Consider the following 12,702-nt stretch of genomic DNA (forward strand, 5'->3'; position numbering starts at 1 on the left):
TCTAACAGGTTCTTACATACGACGACATGTATTAAATGAGAACTCACCTTGAGTGACACCTCCCCACTGAGTTTTATACGGTTTCGGTATCGTTGCTGTGGTATCTGCGCGTGGTATCTGAGCGGGGTAGCCGTCATACTTGATGAAGATGGGCATCTCTAACAGGTTCTTACATACGACGACATGTATTAAATGAGAACTCACCATGAGTGACACCTCCCCACTGAGTTTTATACGGTTTCGGTATCGTTGCTGTGGTATCTGTGCGGGGTAGCCGTCATACTTGATGAAGATGGGCTGGGCGAGCCCATCCTTTTTCCACTGGATAATGTAGGGTACGGGCTCATTGTGTGGGAACTTGAGCGTGCAGTCCAGCGTCTGCTGGCCGCCCAGGCTCGCCGTCTTGCGGATTGTCGACGTCTTGTGGCTGCCCGCCAGATCTGGAGAAGAAAAAAAAGAAAGAAATGTTTTATTTAATGAAACACTCAACACATTTTAATTATGGTTATATGGCATCAGACATATGGTTAAGAACCACATATATATTGAGAGAGGAAACCCGCTGTCGCCACTTCATGGACTACTCTTTTCGATTAGCAGCGAGGGATCTTTTATATGCACCATCCCACAGACAGGATAGCACATACCACAGCCTTTGATATACCAGTCGTGGTGCACTGGCTGGAGAAGAAGAAAACACAGAAAGATAATTGTCAAGTAGGGAATAATTTAAATAGTGATAAAAGTTAAATATCTTTTCTAGTTAATGTTTTGTCAGCTGCAGCAGAGAGAAGCCTTTCATCAGGCCTTGATGCTTTGCGAATCTTATTGAAAACATTTGGGACAGGTTTTAATGAGTTTAATTATTAGTATGTATTTTGGTAGTGGAGAATGTACGAGGAAGTGTGAATTCAAGAAAAATTATTCATGAGCCCTGTAGGAGCATGTTTAGTTAGTTGTACCGGCCTCTGTGGTGTCGTGCTTAAGTCATTGGACATAAGGCTGGTAGGTACTGGGTTCGCAGCCCGAAACCAGCTCCCACCCAGAGTGAGTTTTAACGACTCAGTGGGTAGGTGTAAAACCAATACACTCTTTTCTCTCACTAACCACTAACAACTAACCACTAACCCACTTTTGTGGACAGACAGCCCAGATAGTTGGTGTGTGTGCCCAAGACAGCATGCTTGAACCGTAATTGGATATAAGCATAAAAATATGTTCAAATGAATGAATGAATGAATGAATGAATGAATGAATGAATGAATGAATGAATGAATGAATGAAATGAATGAAAAGGTTTCAATGATTTTAATTATTAGTATGTATTTGGTGGTGGGGAATGTATGAGGATGTGTGGATTCATAAAACATTTTTTATGAGCCCCATGGAGACAAGTTCAGTCAGGTCAGGGTTCGAATCTGTAAACAGAATGCACAGTAGATTCTTGAAAACTAATTTACAGTCAGAACAATAGCGTGATGTCACAGGTATGGAACACAGATTTAAAGTTGGATTGAAACATGAGGCTTACACTGGGTAGCCAATAAAGCCGGATTTTTTATTTATTTATTTAAACATTCAAAAGAAAGAACGAGAAAAGAAAGAAACAAACAAACAAGAAATATATAAAGAAAAAAAAGAGTTTTATTTAATGCTGCACTCAACATATTTTATCAACAGTTATATTGTTAAGGACCAGGGTCCTAATTCACTAAACACATCTCGCAACTTTGCGATCTCGCAATGCAATGCTAAAAGACTTGCAAAGAGGATACTTTGTTGTCTAGCAGAGCCTAAGAGACCTTTGTGAATTAGGCCCCAAACAGATAATGAAAGAGAAAACCAGTTGTTGCTATGTAATGGGCTACTCATTCTGATTAGCAGCAAGGGACCTTTTATATATGTAGCATCCCACAGACAGGATAGTATATACCATGGCCTTTGGTATATCAGTTGTAGAGCACTGGCTGGAATAAGTAATAGCCCAATGAGCCCACCAACAGGGATAGATCCTAGAGACCAACTGGACATCAGGAGAATGCTTTACCATTGGGCTGTGTCTCATCCTGTTCAACCTAATGTACAAGATATGGGTTTTTTATATGTGAAGAGACATACATGTCACAAAGCACAATCACCACACACCTCATTTTGTACTGATACGATTGAGGGCTTTGTAGGAACATGGTCTTCCCCCTCCCCAACTTCAGGCATGTGTGTAGCGAATTCCCTCTGAATGGTTGGGGGTTTTGGGTTTTTTTTTACTTTGAGGAGGGGAGTTTCGACACCTCATTTTGTACCGACATGATTTAGGGCTGTGTAGAAACTCAGGGGGACTGGGAACATGGTCTTCCCCCTCCCCAACTTCAGACATGTGTATAGCAAATTCCCTCAGAAAGGTGTTTTTTTTAATTATTGTTTACTTTGAGCAGGGGAGTTTCGACTCTTGAAACCCCCTCTCTGCATATGAGCCTGCACTTGAGGCCCAAAACATTTACTCTTTTTTTTGCATATATAAAAAAAATCCAAAAAAATGCTCATGCACCCCCACCACTACATCCTTCATCACCTTAGGTAAGTTCCTTGTATTCTCCACACATCATTCCTATGGCCTTGTAACTTCCACTCTACCTGCCGAACCTCCTGCTTCTATTGAACACTTCATATAATGCTCCAGACAGCCCGGCCAATTTTACCATTAGATAATAAATCAGCCAATTAATTTACTCCACACGAGACAATGATGGGAGACCACAACGGCGGCGTTGCGGCAGATCGTACAATGGGCAGCGTGTGGGCAAACAATGCATACCGACATGGCCCATGCGTATTGATCGTAATCACGTTTATTAATCTTCTATTGTCCCCTGAGAGGTGACTACACTGGGCATATGTTTTCGCTTAACACGGGTTCCGATCAGCGTAACATTGAGAAACAGGAAACAGCCTTGGACATGACGTCGATCAAGAAAGAGGAAACGGTGTTGGCCACGGCGACGATCGAGAAACAGGAAACAGCTGTAGCCAGGGCCGTTTATGATACAGTGAAACGTAATTAGCATGGTTCTCTGTGAAAGGTGGTTCTGAAGGACATGCATTTTAGAGTGACATGGAACAAGAAATCAGTTATAAAAACAATAATAGAGAAACACTGCTTGCTGGAAGAAGGACGAAATGCTTCACAGCGAATATTTTGCCCAGTATTGTGTCGCAATTTACTAAACAAGTTTTAGAAATCACTATACAATTGGCACCAAACAGTGGAAATAGAGATGAAGGAGACAGAACACAGTTGGGGCACCATCGAGAGATTGGCAAGGGATAGACCCGGCGCAGAGGAACTTCATCGCTGCCCTAAATGCCACTAGGCATGACAGGAAATGATGATGATGATGATGATGATGATGATGATGATGATGATGATACAATTCTGTAACGTTAACTGTTAGTCGCAAATCAAAATTTAAAAAACAAAATGTTGCCTATTTCAGGGATGTCAGAGGGGCTGGAACAAAAAAACTTATTGCAGCCAGGGTCAGGGACTGCTCAAGGGCACCTGAAGGAAAATTGTTGTTTGCAACCCCAGAAATTGCCAAAAATTGCATTCAATGCTAACAAATCTAAACTGGTTATAACTTATAATATAAGGCACACATTATAAACTTGAAACCGTGAAAGCATGCAAATGAACCTTGTGTGGTCAACAGTATTGAACATCATGTTTTGGGGTTGTTTTTTTTAGACAAATTGGAAATATGCATTTAAGTGTTTTCCGCGTAGCTCTCACATCCCTGCTGCTTTAACGACACACTCAACACATTTTACATATGGTTATATAATCAATGGCAGACATATGGTTATATAATCAATGGCAGACATATGGTTATATAATCAATGGCAGACATATGGTTATATAATCAATGGCAGACATATGGTTATATAATCAATGGCAGACATATGGTTATATAATCAATGGCAGACATATGGTTATATAATCAATGTCAGACATATGGTTATATAATCAATGGCAGACATATGGTTATATAATCAATGTCAGACATATGGTTATATAATCAATGGCAGACATATGGTTATATAATCAATCAATGGCATATGGTTATATAATCAATGGCAGACATATGGTTATATAATCAATGGCAGACATATGGTTATATAATCAATGGCAGACATATGGTTATATAATCAATGGCAGACATATGGTTATATAATCAATGGCAGACATATGGTTATATAATCAATGGCAGACATATGGTTATATAATCAATGTCAGACATGGTTAAGGACCGCGAAGATCATTTGAAATGGAATCCTGTTGTCACCACACAATGGACTACTCTTTTCAAATAGCAGCAAGGTATCTTTTATATACTGCATCCCACAGACAGGACAGCATTTACCACAGTCTTTGTTACACTAGTTTCAAGGTACTGGCTGGAATTAGAAATAGCCCAATGGGTCCACTGATGGGGATCGATCCTAAACCCACTGCACATCGAGCTGCCACTGGACTATGTCCTGCCCAGCTTGCTGAAGTTATTACACATGCATATTTGTGAGCACTGGTTACAATCAAAAGCCATGGGATGTACTGTCCTGTCTATGGGAAAGTGTGTGTAAAAGATTTTGCGCAGCTTTTTGTACTATCCTGTCTATAGAATGGTGCATATATATAAAAGATCCCTAGCTGCTAATTGCAAAGATTAGCTCATAGAGTGGGTTTCCTCTCTCATTATCTCACTGGTCATTAACCATATATGTCTGATGACATAACTGTAAGGGGCCGTCCATAATTTTCAACATTTTCACGAGCATACAAACTGTACACAAGGGGAGGGGGGTTAAGGGGCCAGCGCACACGTTTTTTGAAAATGAAAAATGTCAATCAACATTTTTCATTTGGGGATGTATACTTTTAGGGGGTGGTCAAAAGTGTATGGTTTGTACGCTCATGAAAATTTTGAAAATTATGGACGGCCCCTAAATAAAAATGAGTCAAATATGTCTGATGACATACAACTGTAAATAAAACTGAGTCAAATGTGTTGTTAAATAAAAACAACATTGTACTTTGAATCGTATCTTAGGTGAGGGCTAACTAGGTACATCAAGAGGGTTCAATATCACATTTCATTCCATTTCATTTCAACATTGTACTTTGAATCGTATCTTAGGTGAGGGCTAACTAGGTACATCAAGAGGGTTCAATATCACATTTCATTTCAACATTGTACTTTGAATCGTATCTTAGGTGAGGGCTAACTACAATGTAGGTACATCAAGAGGGTTCAATATCACATTTCATTTCAACATTGTACTTTGAATCATATCTTAGGTGAGGGCTAACTACAATGTAGGTACATCAAGAGGGTTCAATATCACATTTCATTTCAACATTGTACTTTGAATCATATCTTAGGTGAGGGCTAACTACAATGTAGGTACATCAAGAGGGTTCAATATCACATTTTATTTCAACATTGTACTTTGAATCATATCTTAGGTGAGGGCTAACTACAATGTAGGTACATCAAGAGGGTTCAATATCACATTTCATTTCAACATTGTACTTTGAATCATATCTTAGGTGAGGGCTAACTACAATGTAGGTACATCAAGAGGGTTCAATATCACATTTCATTTCAACATTGTACTTTGAATCATATCTTAGGTGAGGGCTAACTACAATGTAGGTACATCAAGAGGGTTCAATATCACATTTCATTTCAACATTGTACTTTGAATCGTATCTTAGGTGAGGGCTAACTAGGTACATCAAGAGGGTTCAATATCACATTTCATTCCATTTCAACTTATTTTCGTGCTTATATCCAATTAAAGTTCAAGCATGCTGTCTTGGGCACACACCTCAGCTATCTGGGCTGTCTGTCCAGGACAGTGGGTTAGTTGTTAGTGGTTAGTGAGAGAGTCGAGGGTGTAGTGGCCTTACACCTATCCATTGAGTCGTTAAAACTAGCTCTGGGTGGGAGCAGGTACCGGGCTGCGAACCATGTACCTACCAGCCTTATGTCCGATGGCTTAACCACGACACCACCGAGGCTGGTAGATATCACAACCTCTAGCCCTAAGTTAGATGGGAGTTCTACGTCCCTGAACTAAATCTCCCACATTATTTATTCTTTTACTATCTCTCACATTGTACAAGTTAGAACCATATCCTTGGTAAGAGGGGTAAATGGGTATATCAAGCAAATTCAATAATACCTCTTGCCCTTTAGATCAAAGTTCTATGTCCCAGAACTAAATCTTTCTCCATAATTCTGTCACCATTTTCCACATTGGCAGAGGTGGGGGTGGGTGGGTAGGTACATCAACAGGGTTCAATATCACAATCTCTTGTCTTTCAGATAGGAGTGTCTGAACTAAATCATATTTGGAATTCCTTCACTCTCTCCCACATTGTATTTAGAACTATATGTTATAGAGGGGTAAATAGGCACATTGATAGGATTCAATATCCCAACCTCTTGCCCTTGAGTTGGGAGTTCTAACTCCCTGAACTCCCTGAACTAAATTTCACTCCATAATGCTGTCACCATTTTGCACATTGGATGAGGGGGAATCAGGTACATTGATGGGGTTTAATAACCCAACCCTGTGCCCTTGAGATTGGAGTTCTAACTCCCTGAACTAAATCTCACTCCATAATGCTGTCACTGAGTCACAGATTCTTCACAGAACTGTGTCACTGCAAGTCTTAATTTCAAACCGATTCCACAGCCTTTGTTCTGAAGTTTACCGAAAACGATCAATCACACCACCTTTGACACAGCAGTGAAATATTCCATCATTTGGGTAAAACCAAACTCAGACCTGCTTACATCACAGACTGAAGAATGGTTAAAGTTTATTTTGTTTAATGACACCACTAGAGCATATTGATTAGTTAATCATCGGTTATTGGATGTTAAAATGTCAGATGCAAATTAAAGGTGAAATTAGTGACTATAATGGGGAGGGATGTAGACCAGTGGTAAAGCAATCGATTCCCATCGGTGGGCCCATAGGGCTATTTCTCATTCAAACCAGTGCACCACGACTGGTATATCAAAGGCTGTGGTAAGTGATATCCTGTTTGTGGTATGGTGCATATATAAAATTCCCTTATTACTAATGGAAAAATGTAGCAGGTTTCTTCTCTCAGACTATATGTCAAAATTACCAAATGATTGACACCCAATAGCCAATGATTAATAAATTAATGTGCTCTAGTAGTGTCATTTAAAAAAAAAAAAGCCTTACCACTTAGTTACCTCCCCCTAACCAGCTCCTCCAATGCATCAAAACAAAACCTATTACGTCTCCCATGCACTCTCAAACATGTAATACCATACTTGGTGCCATTTTCTTTTATTTCATCTATTAAACAAATAATAAACAATAAACAAAAAAACAGCACCACCCACAAACAAAATTGAATTACTACAAGGAATGTCCATGTTAGCTGTAATGGCTCAGTGTTCCTGCGATTAGCCAGGGCAGGAAATAATGCGAAAAATAAATAATTTGTCGGCAAACAAGGTTTCACCAGTAATCCGATGATTATGATTAATGCGATATAATAGTGTGTAGAACGTGTCGGCTAGTGGCAAACACTGTAAACAACCACACACACCACTGTTTGCCTTGGGTACAGCCTTGTCCACAACAATGTCAACAACACAGTAGTTTTTTGTAGTTGTGTAGATATTAGTATCAAAATCATATTATTCACTTAAAGGTACTTGTCACAATTTTTACAGTGTGTATTATACCTTTTGAAAACAAATATAAAAATGAGCAAAACACAACAGAAAAAAACAAAAACAACAGCAAACATAAATTGAATTAGCTGAGTTGTATGAGTGATATTAGTTTCATCATAAAAACAATATTACAGAACACAAAGAAAACTTTATTGCGTCTTTTTTTCTGTTTCCTTTATCCTTTCTTCTTTCTTTTTTCAATAATATTTATTTCTGTTCATATTTAAATTGCAAAAATATCTTACTGTTGTAATGTGTATGTATTATGGAGGAAGCCGAGTAAGTTGTGTAACTTGTGACTAATCCATTTGTTCTTTAAAAAGCAATAAAATATGTCACTGTTGTAATGTGTATGTATTATGGAGGAAGCCGAGTAAGTTGTGTAACTTGTGACTAATCCATTCGTTCTTTAAAAAGCAATAAAATATGTCACTGTTGTAATGTGTATGTATTATGGAGGAAGCCGAGTAAGTTGTGTAACTTGTGACTAATCCATTCGTTCTTTAAAAAGCAATAAAATATGTCACTGTTGTAATGTGTATGTATTATGGAGGAAGCCGAGTAAGTTGTGTAACTTGTGACTAATCCATTCGTTCTTTAAAAAGCAATAAAATATGTCACTGTTGTAATGTGTATGTATTATGGAGGAAGCCGAGTAAGTTGTGTAACTTGTGACTAATCCATTCGTTCTTTAAAAAGCAATAAAATATCTGACTGTTGTAATGTGTATGTATTATGGAGGAAGCCGAGTAAGTTGTGTAACTTGTGACTAATCCATTCGTTCTTTAAAAAGCAATAAAATATATCACTGTTGTAATGTGTATCTATTATGGAGGAAGCCAAGTAAGTTGTGTAACTTGTGACTAATCCATTCGTTCTTTAAAAAGCAATAAAATATCTGACTGTTGTAATGTGTATGTATTATGGAGGAAGCCGAGTAAATTGTGTAACTTGTGACTAATCCATTCGTTCTTTAAAAAGCAATAAAATATCTTACTGTTGTAATGTGTATGTATTATGGAGGAAGCCGAGTAAGTTGTGTAACTTGTGACTAATCCATTCGTTCTTTAAAAAGCAATAAAATATATCACTGTTGTAATGTGTATGTATTATGGAGGAAGCCGAGTAAGTTGTGTAACTTGTGACTAATCCATTCGTTCTTTAAAAAGCAATAAAATATGTCACTGTTGTAATGTGTATGTATTATGGAGGAAGCCGAGTAAGTTGTGTAACTTGTGACTAATCCATTCGTTCTTTAAAAAGCAATAAAATATATCACTGTTGTAATGTGTATGTATTATGGAGGAAGCCGAGTAAGTTGTGTAACTTGTGACTAATCCATTCGTTCTTTAAAAAGCAATAAAATATGTCACATGTGTATGTATTATGGAGGAAGCCGAGTAAGTTGTGTAACTTGTGACTAATCCATTCGTTCTTTAAAAAGCAATAAAATATCTTACTGTTGTAATGTGTATGTATTATGGAGGAAGCCGAGTAAGTTGTGTAACTTGTGACTAATCCATTCGTTCTTTAAAAAGCAATAAAATATGTCACTGTTGTAATGTGTATGTATTATGGAGGAAGCCGAGTAAGTTGTGTAACTTGTGACTAATCCATTCGTTCTTTAAAAAGCAATAAAATATGTCACTGTTGTAATGTGTATGTATTATGGAGGAAGCCGAGTAAGTTGTGTAACTTGTGACTAATCCATTCGTTCTTTAAAAAGCAATAAAATATCTTACTGTTGTAATGTGTATGTATTATGGAGGAAGCCGAGTAAGTTGTGTAACTTGTGACTAATCCATTCGTTCTTTAAAAAGCAATAAAATATGTCACTGTTGTAATGTGTATGTATTATGGAGGAAGCCGAGTAAGTTGTGTAACTTGTGACTAATCCATTCGTTCTTTAAAAAGCAATAAAATATGTCACTGTTGTAATGTGTATGTATTATGGAGGAAGCCGAGTAAGTTGTGTAACTTGTGACTAATCCATTCGTTCTTTAAAAAGCAATAAAATATATCACTGTTGTAATGTGTATGTATTATGGAGGAAGCCGAGTAAGTTGTGTAACTTGTGACTAATCCATTCGTTCTTTAAAAAGCAATAAAATATCTTACTGTTGTAATGTGTATGTATTATGGAGGAAGCCGAGTAAGTTGTGTAACTTGTGACTAATCCATTCGTTCTTTAAAAAGCAATAAAATATCTTACTGTTGTAATGTGTATGTATTATGGAGGAAGCCGAGTAAGTTGTGTAACTTGTGACTAATCCATTCGTTCTTTAAAAAGCAATAAAATATGTCACTGTTGTAATGTGTATGTATTATGGAGGAAGCCGAGTAAGTTGTGTAACTTGTGACTAATCCATTCGTTCTTTAAAAAGCAATAAAATATGTCACTGTTGTAATGTGTATGTATTATGGAGGAAGCCGAGTAAGTTGTGTAACTTGTGACTAATCCATTCGTTCTTTAAAAAGCAATAAAATATGTCACTGTTGTAATGTGTATGTATTATGGAGGAAGCCGAGTAAGTTGTGTAACTTGTGACTAATCCATTCGTTCTTTAAAAAGCAATAAAATATGTCACTGTTGTAATGTGTATGTATTATGGAGGAAGCCGAGTAAGTTGTGTAACTTGTGACTAATCCATTCGTTCTTTAAAAAGCAATAAAATATGTCACTGTTGTAATGTGTATGTATTATGGAGGAAGCCGAGTAAGTTGTGTAACTTGTGACTAATCCATTCGTTCTTTAAAAAGCAATAAAATATGTCACTGTTGTAATGTGTATGTATTATGGAGGAAGCCGAGTAAGTTGTGTAACTTGTGACTAATCCATTCGTTCTTTAAAAAGCAATAAAATATGTCACTGTTGTAATGTGTATGTATTATGGAGGAAGCCGAGTAAGTTGTGTAACTTGTGACTAATCCATTCAGAAACAAGAGTTCTGCGTTTAAAAAGAACACACTGCATCATACAGAAGTTGAGATAGTCATTTAAAGGCCAAGTCGTATGATTTACATGATTTGAAATACATGTATATGTATATGACAAGGTTGAGCATTACATGTCGACTATTATATCTCGTATTTACAGAAACAAGAGCTCTGCGTTTAAAAAGAACACACTGCATCATACAGAAGTTGAGATAGTCATTTAAAGGCCAAGTCGTATGATTTACATGATTTGAAATATGTGATTATCTCTGAGAATTTTTTTTTTAAAAAGTACAAACAAATTAAAGTTAGATTACAATTTCTGGGTTTATGTTTACTAATTTGATATTTCCTGCATTTTGTTCTTCTTAATATATACGTGGAGGAAAATATGAAAAACCCACTACTAACATGATTTTTGTATGTACATGTATTACTGGGGGAAAAACAAGTTTGTTTTGTCTAACACCACCACTAGAGCACATTGATTTGTTAATCATTGGCTATTGGATGTCAAAACATTTGGTAATTTAGACATATAGTCTTGGAGAGGAAACCCGCTATATTTTCCCATTAGTAGCAAAGGATCTCTTATATGCACCATCTCACAGACAACATAACACATACCACGGTCTTTGACATACAAGTCGTGGTGCACTGGCTGGAATGAGAAATAGCTCAATGGGCCTACTGATGGGGATCGATCCTAGATCGACCTTGCATCAGGCGAGCACTTAACCACTGGGCCCACCTCTGTACATATGTAGAGGGTGCATGCTATGTTTACTTATTGTTCAGCAAATAAAATATTGTGACATTATTAAAATTACAATTTAGTTACATTTTCTTCCTTACGATATGAAGATCTCTCTAACATCTTAAAGTTTTGTACTATCAGTATCAACTTGTCTAAAACAATTTCATACATAGGAATGTTTTGTTTCTTCCAACGACCAAACGAAATGTATTTATCTGTATAATGCTTTATATTTAAAACATGTTATGGTAAGATGGTGTTTTAAAAAAGGCCTGGAAAAAGCAGGATGAGTGTTTACTTTGTTGGGGTGCTGAAAACAAAAGAAACTTTAACTTCAATCTTAGTTAAAAATACAAAATCTGCAGGCTTTCTGAAGCATCATATAATATAGACGTGAAAACCATTTTAAAAAACAAAAGCTGGAAATTCAATATTCTTAATATATGTAAAAACATCAAAAATGAAAAGTTAAAAATTCTATGATGTTTACATGTAAAAAGTTCGAAACACTAACTGCACATGAACACCAAACATAAATCAAGATAATTTGTCAGGTTAATATTACATCACATCTAGGCTACTTCCTGTAAATTATTTCTTACAAAAAAGCCAAAATCGGGGAAAAAAGAAATTTCACATATCTCTCATTTTATATTGTACCTTAATTTTGAAAGGCTAATTAGGGATACAAATGTCTCCTTCATTTTGTTTTACAAACAGCAGATATAAAGTGATTGATACAACCTCATTACAAACAGCAGATATAAAGTGATTGATACAACCTCATTACAAACAGCAGATATAAAGTGATTGATACAACCTCATTACAAACAGCAGATATAAAGTGATTGATACAACCTCATTACAAACAGCAGATATAAAGTGATTGATACAACCTCATTACAAACAAATACATAGTTGTATATATAATCTTTTAGCAGTTTTATAACTTAAATCACTTAAAATTGAGTTTTTTGGATATTAATTTCATGTTTTATCTTTATTGTATTAAAAAGTGTTTTACATATTTCAAAGAAATATACATTTAATGATAATTATGTATCTTTCTTTGAAAAATCGTAAAACAATTTTAATACAATAATAACATAACATACAAATTAATATCCAAAATGTTTCATAACATGATATGGATGTTAAAAAATGCCTTCACATAAATACTTTGTACTTTGAAAGAAAAAAACCCCCATTTATTTCTTGATATTA

The 12,702-nt window shown here is 36.3% G+C and overlaps 1 protein-coding gene across 1 annotated transcript in view; it reads right to left on the minus strand.

Annotated features, from left to right (window-relative positions):
- Positions 1 to 12: 12 nt before the first annotated feature.
- The window catches only part of LOC121386107, a 139,958-nt gene continuing 127,268 nt past the window's right edge, over positions 13 to 12,702 (minus strand). The window contains exon 2 of the mRNA XM_041516904.1: positions 13 to 440. Within this exon, the coding sequence (XP_041372838.1) occupies positions 13 to 440 (428 nt within the window). The remainder of the gene's footprint in view (positions 441 to 12,702) is intronic.

The sequence above is a fragment of the Gigantopelta aegis genome, chromosome 12 (assembly GCF_016097555.1).
Source record: "Gigantopelta aegis isolate Gae_Host chromosome 12, Gae_host_genome, whole genome shotgun sequence".
Taxonomy (NCBI): Eukaryota; Metazoa; Mollusca; class Gastropoda; order Neomphalida; family Peltospiridae; genus Gigantopelta; species Gigantopelta aegis.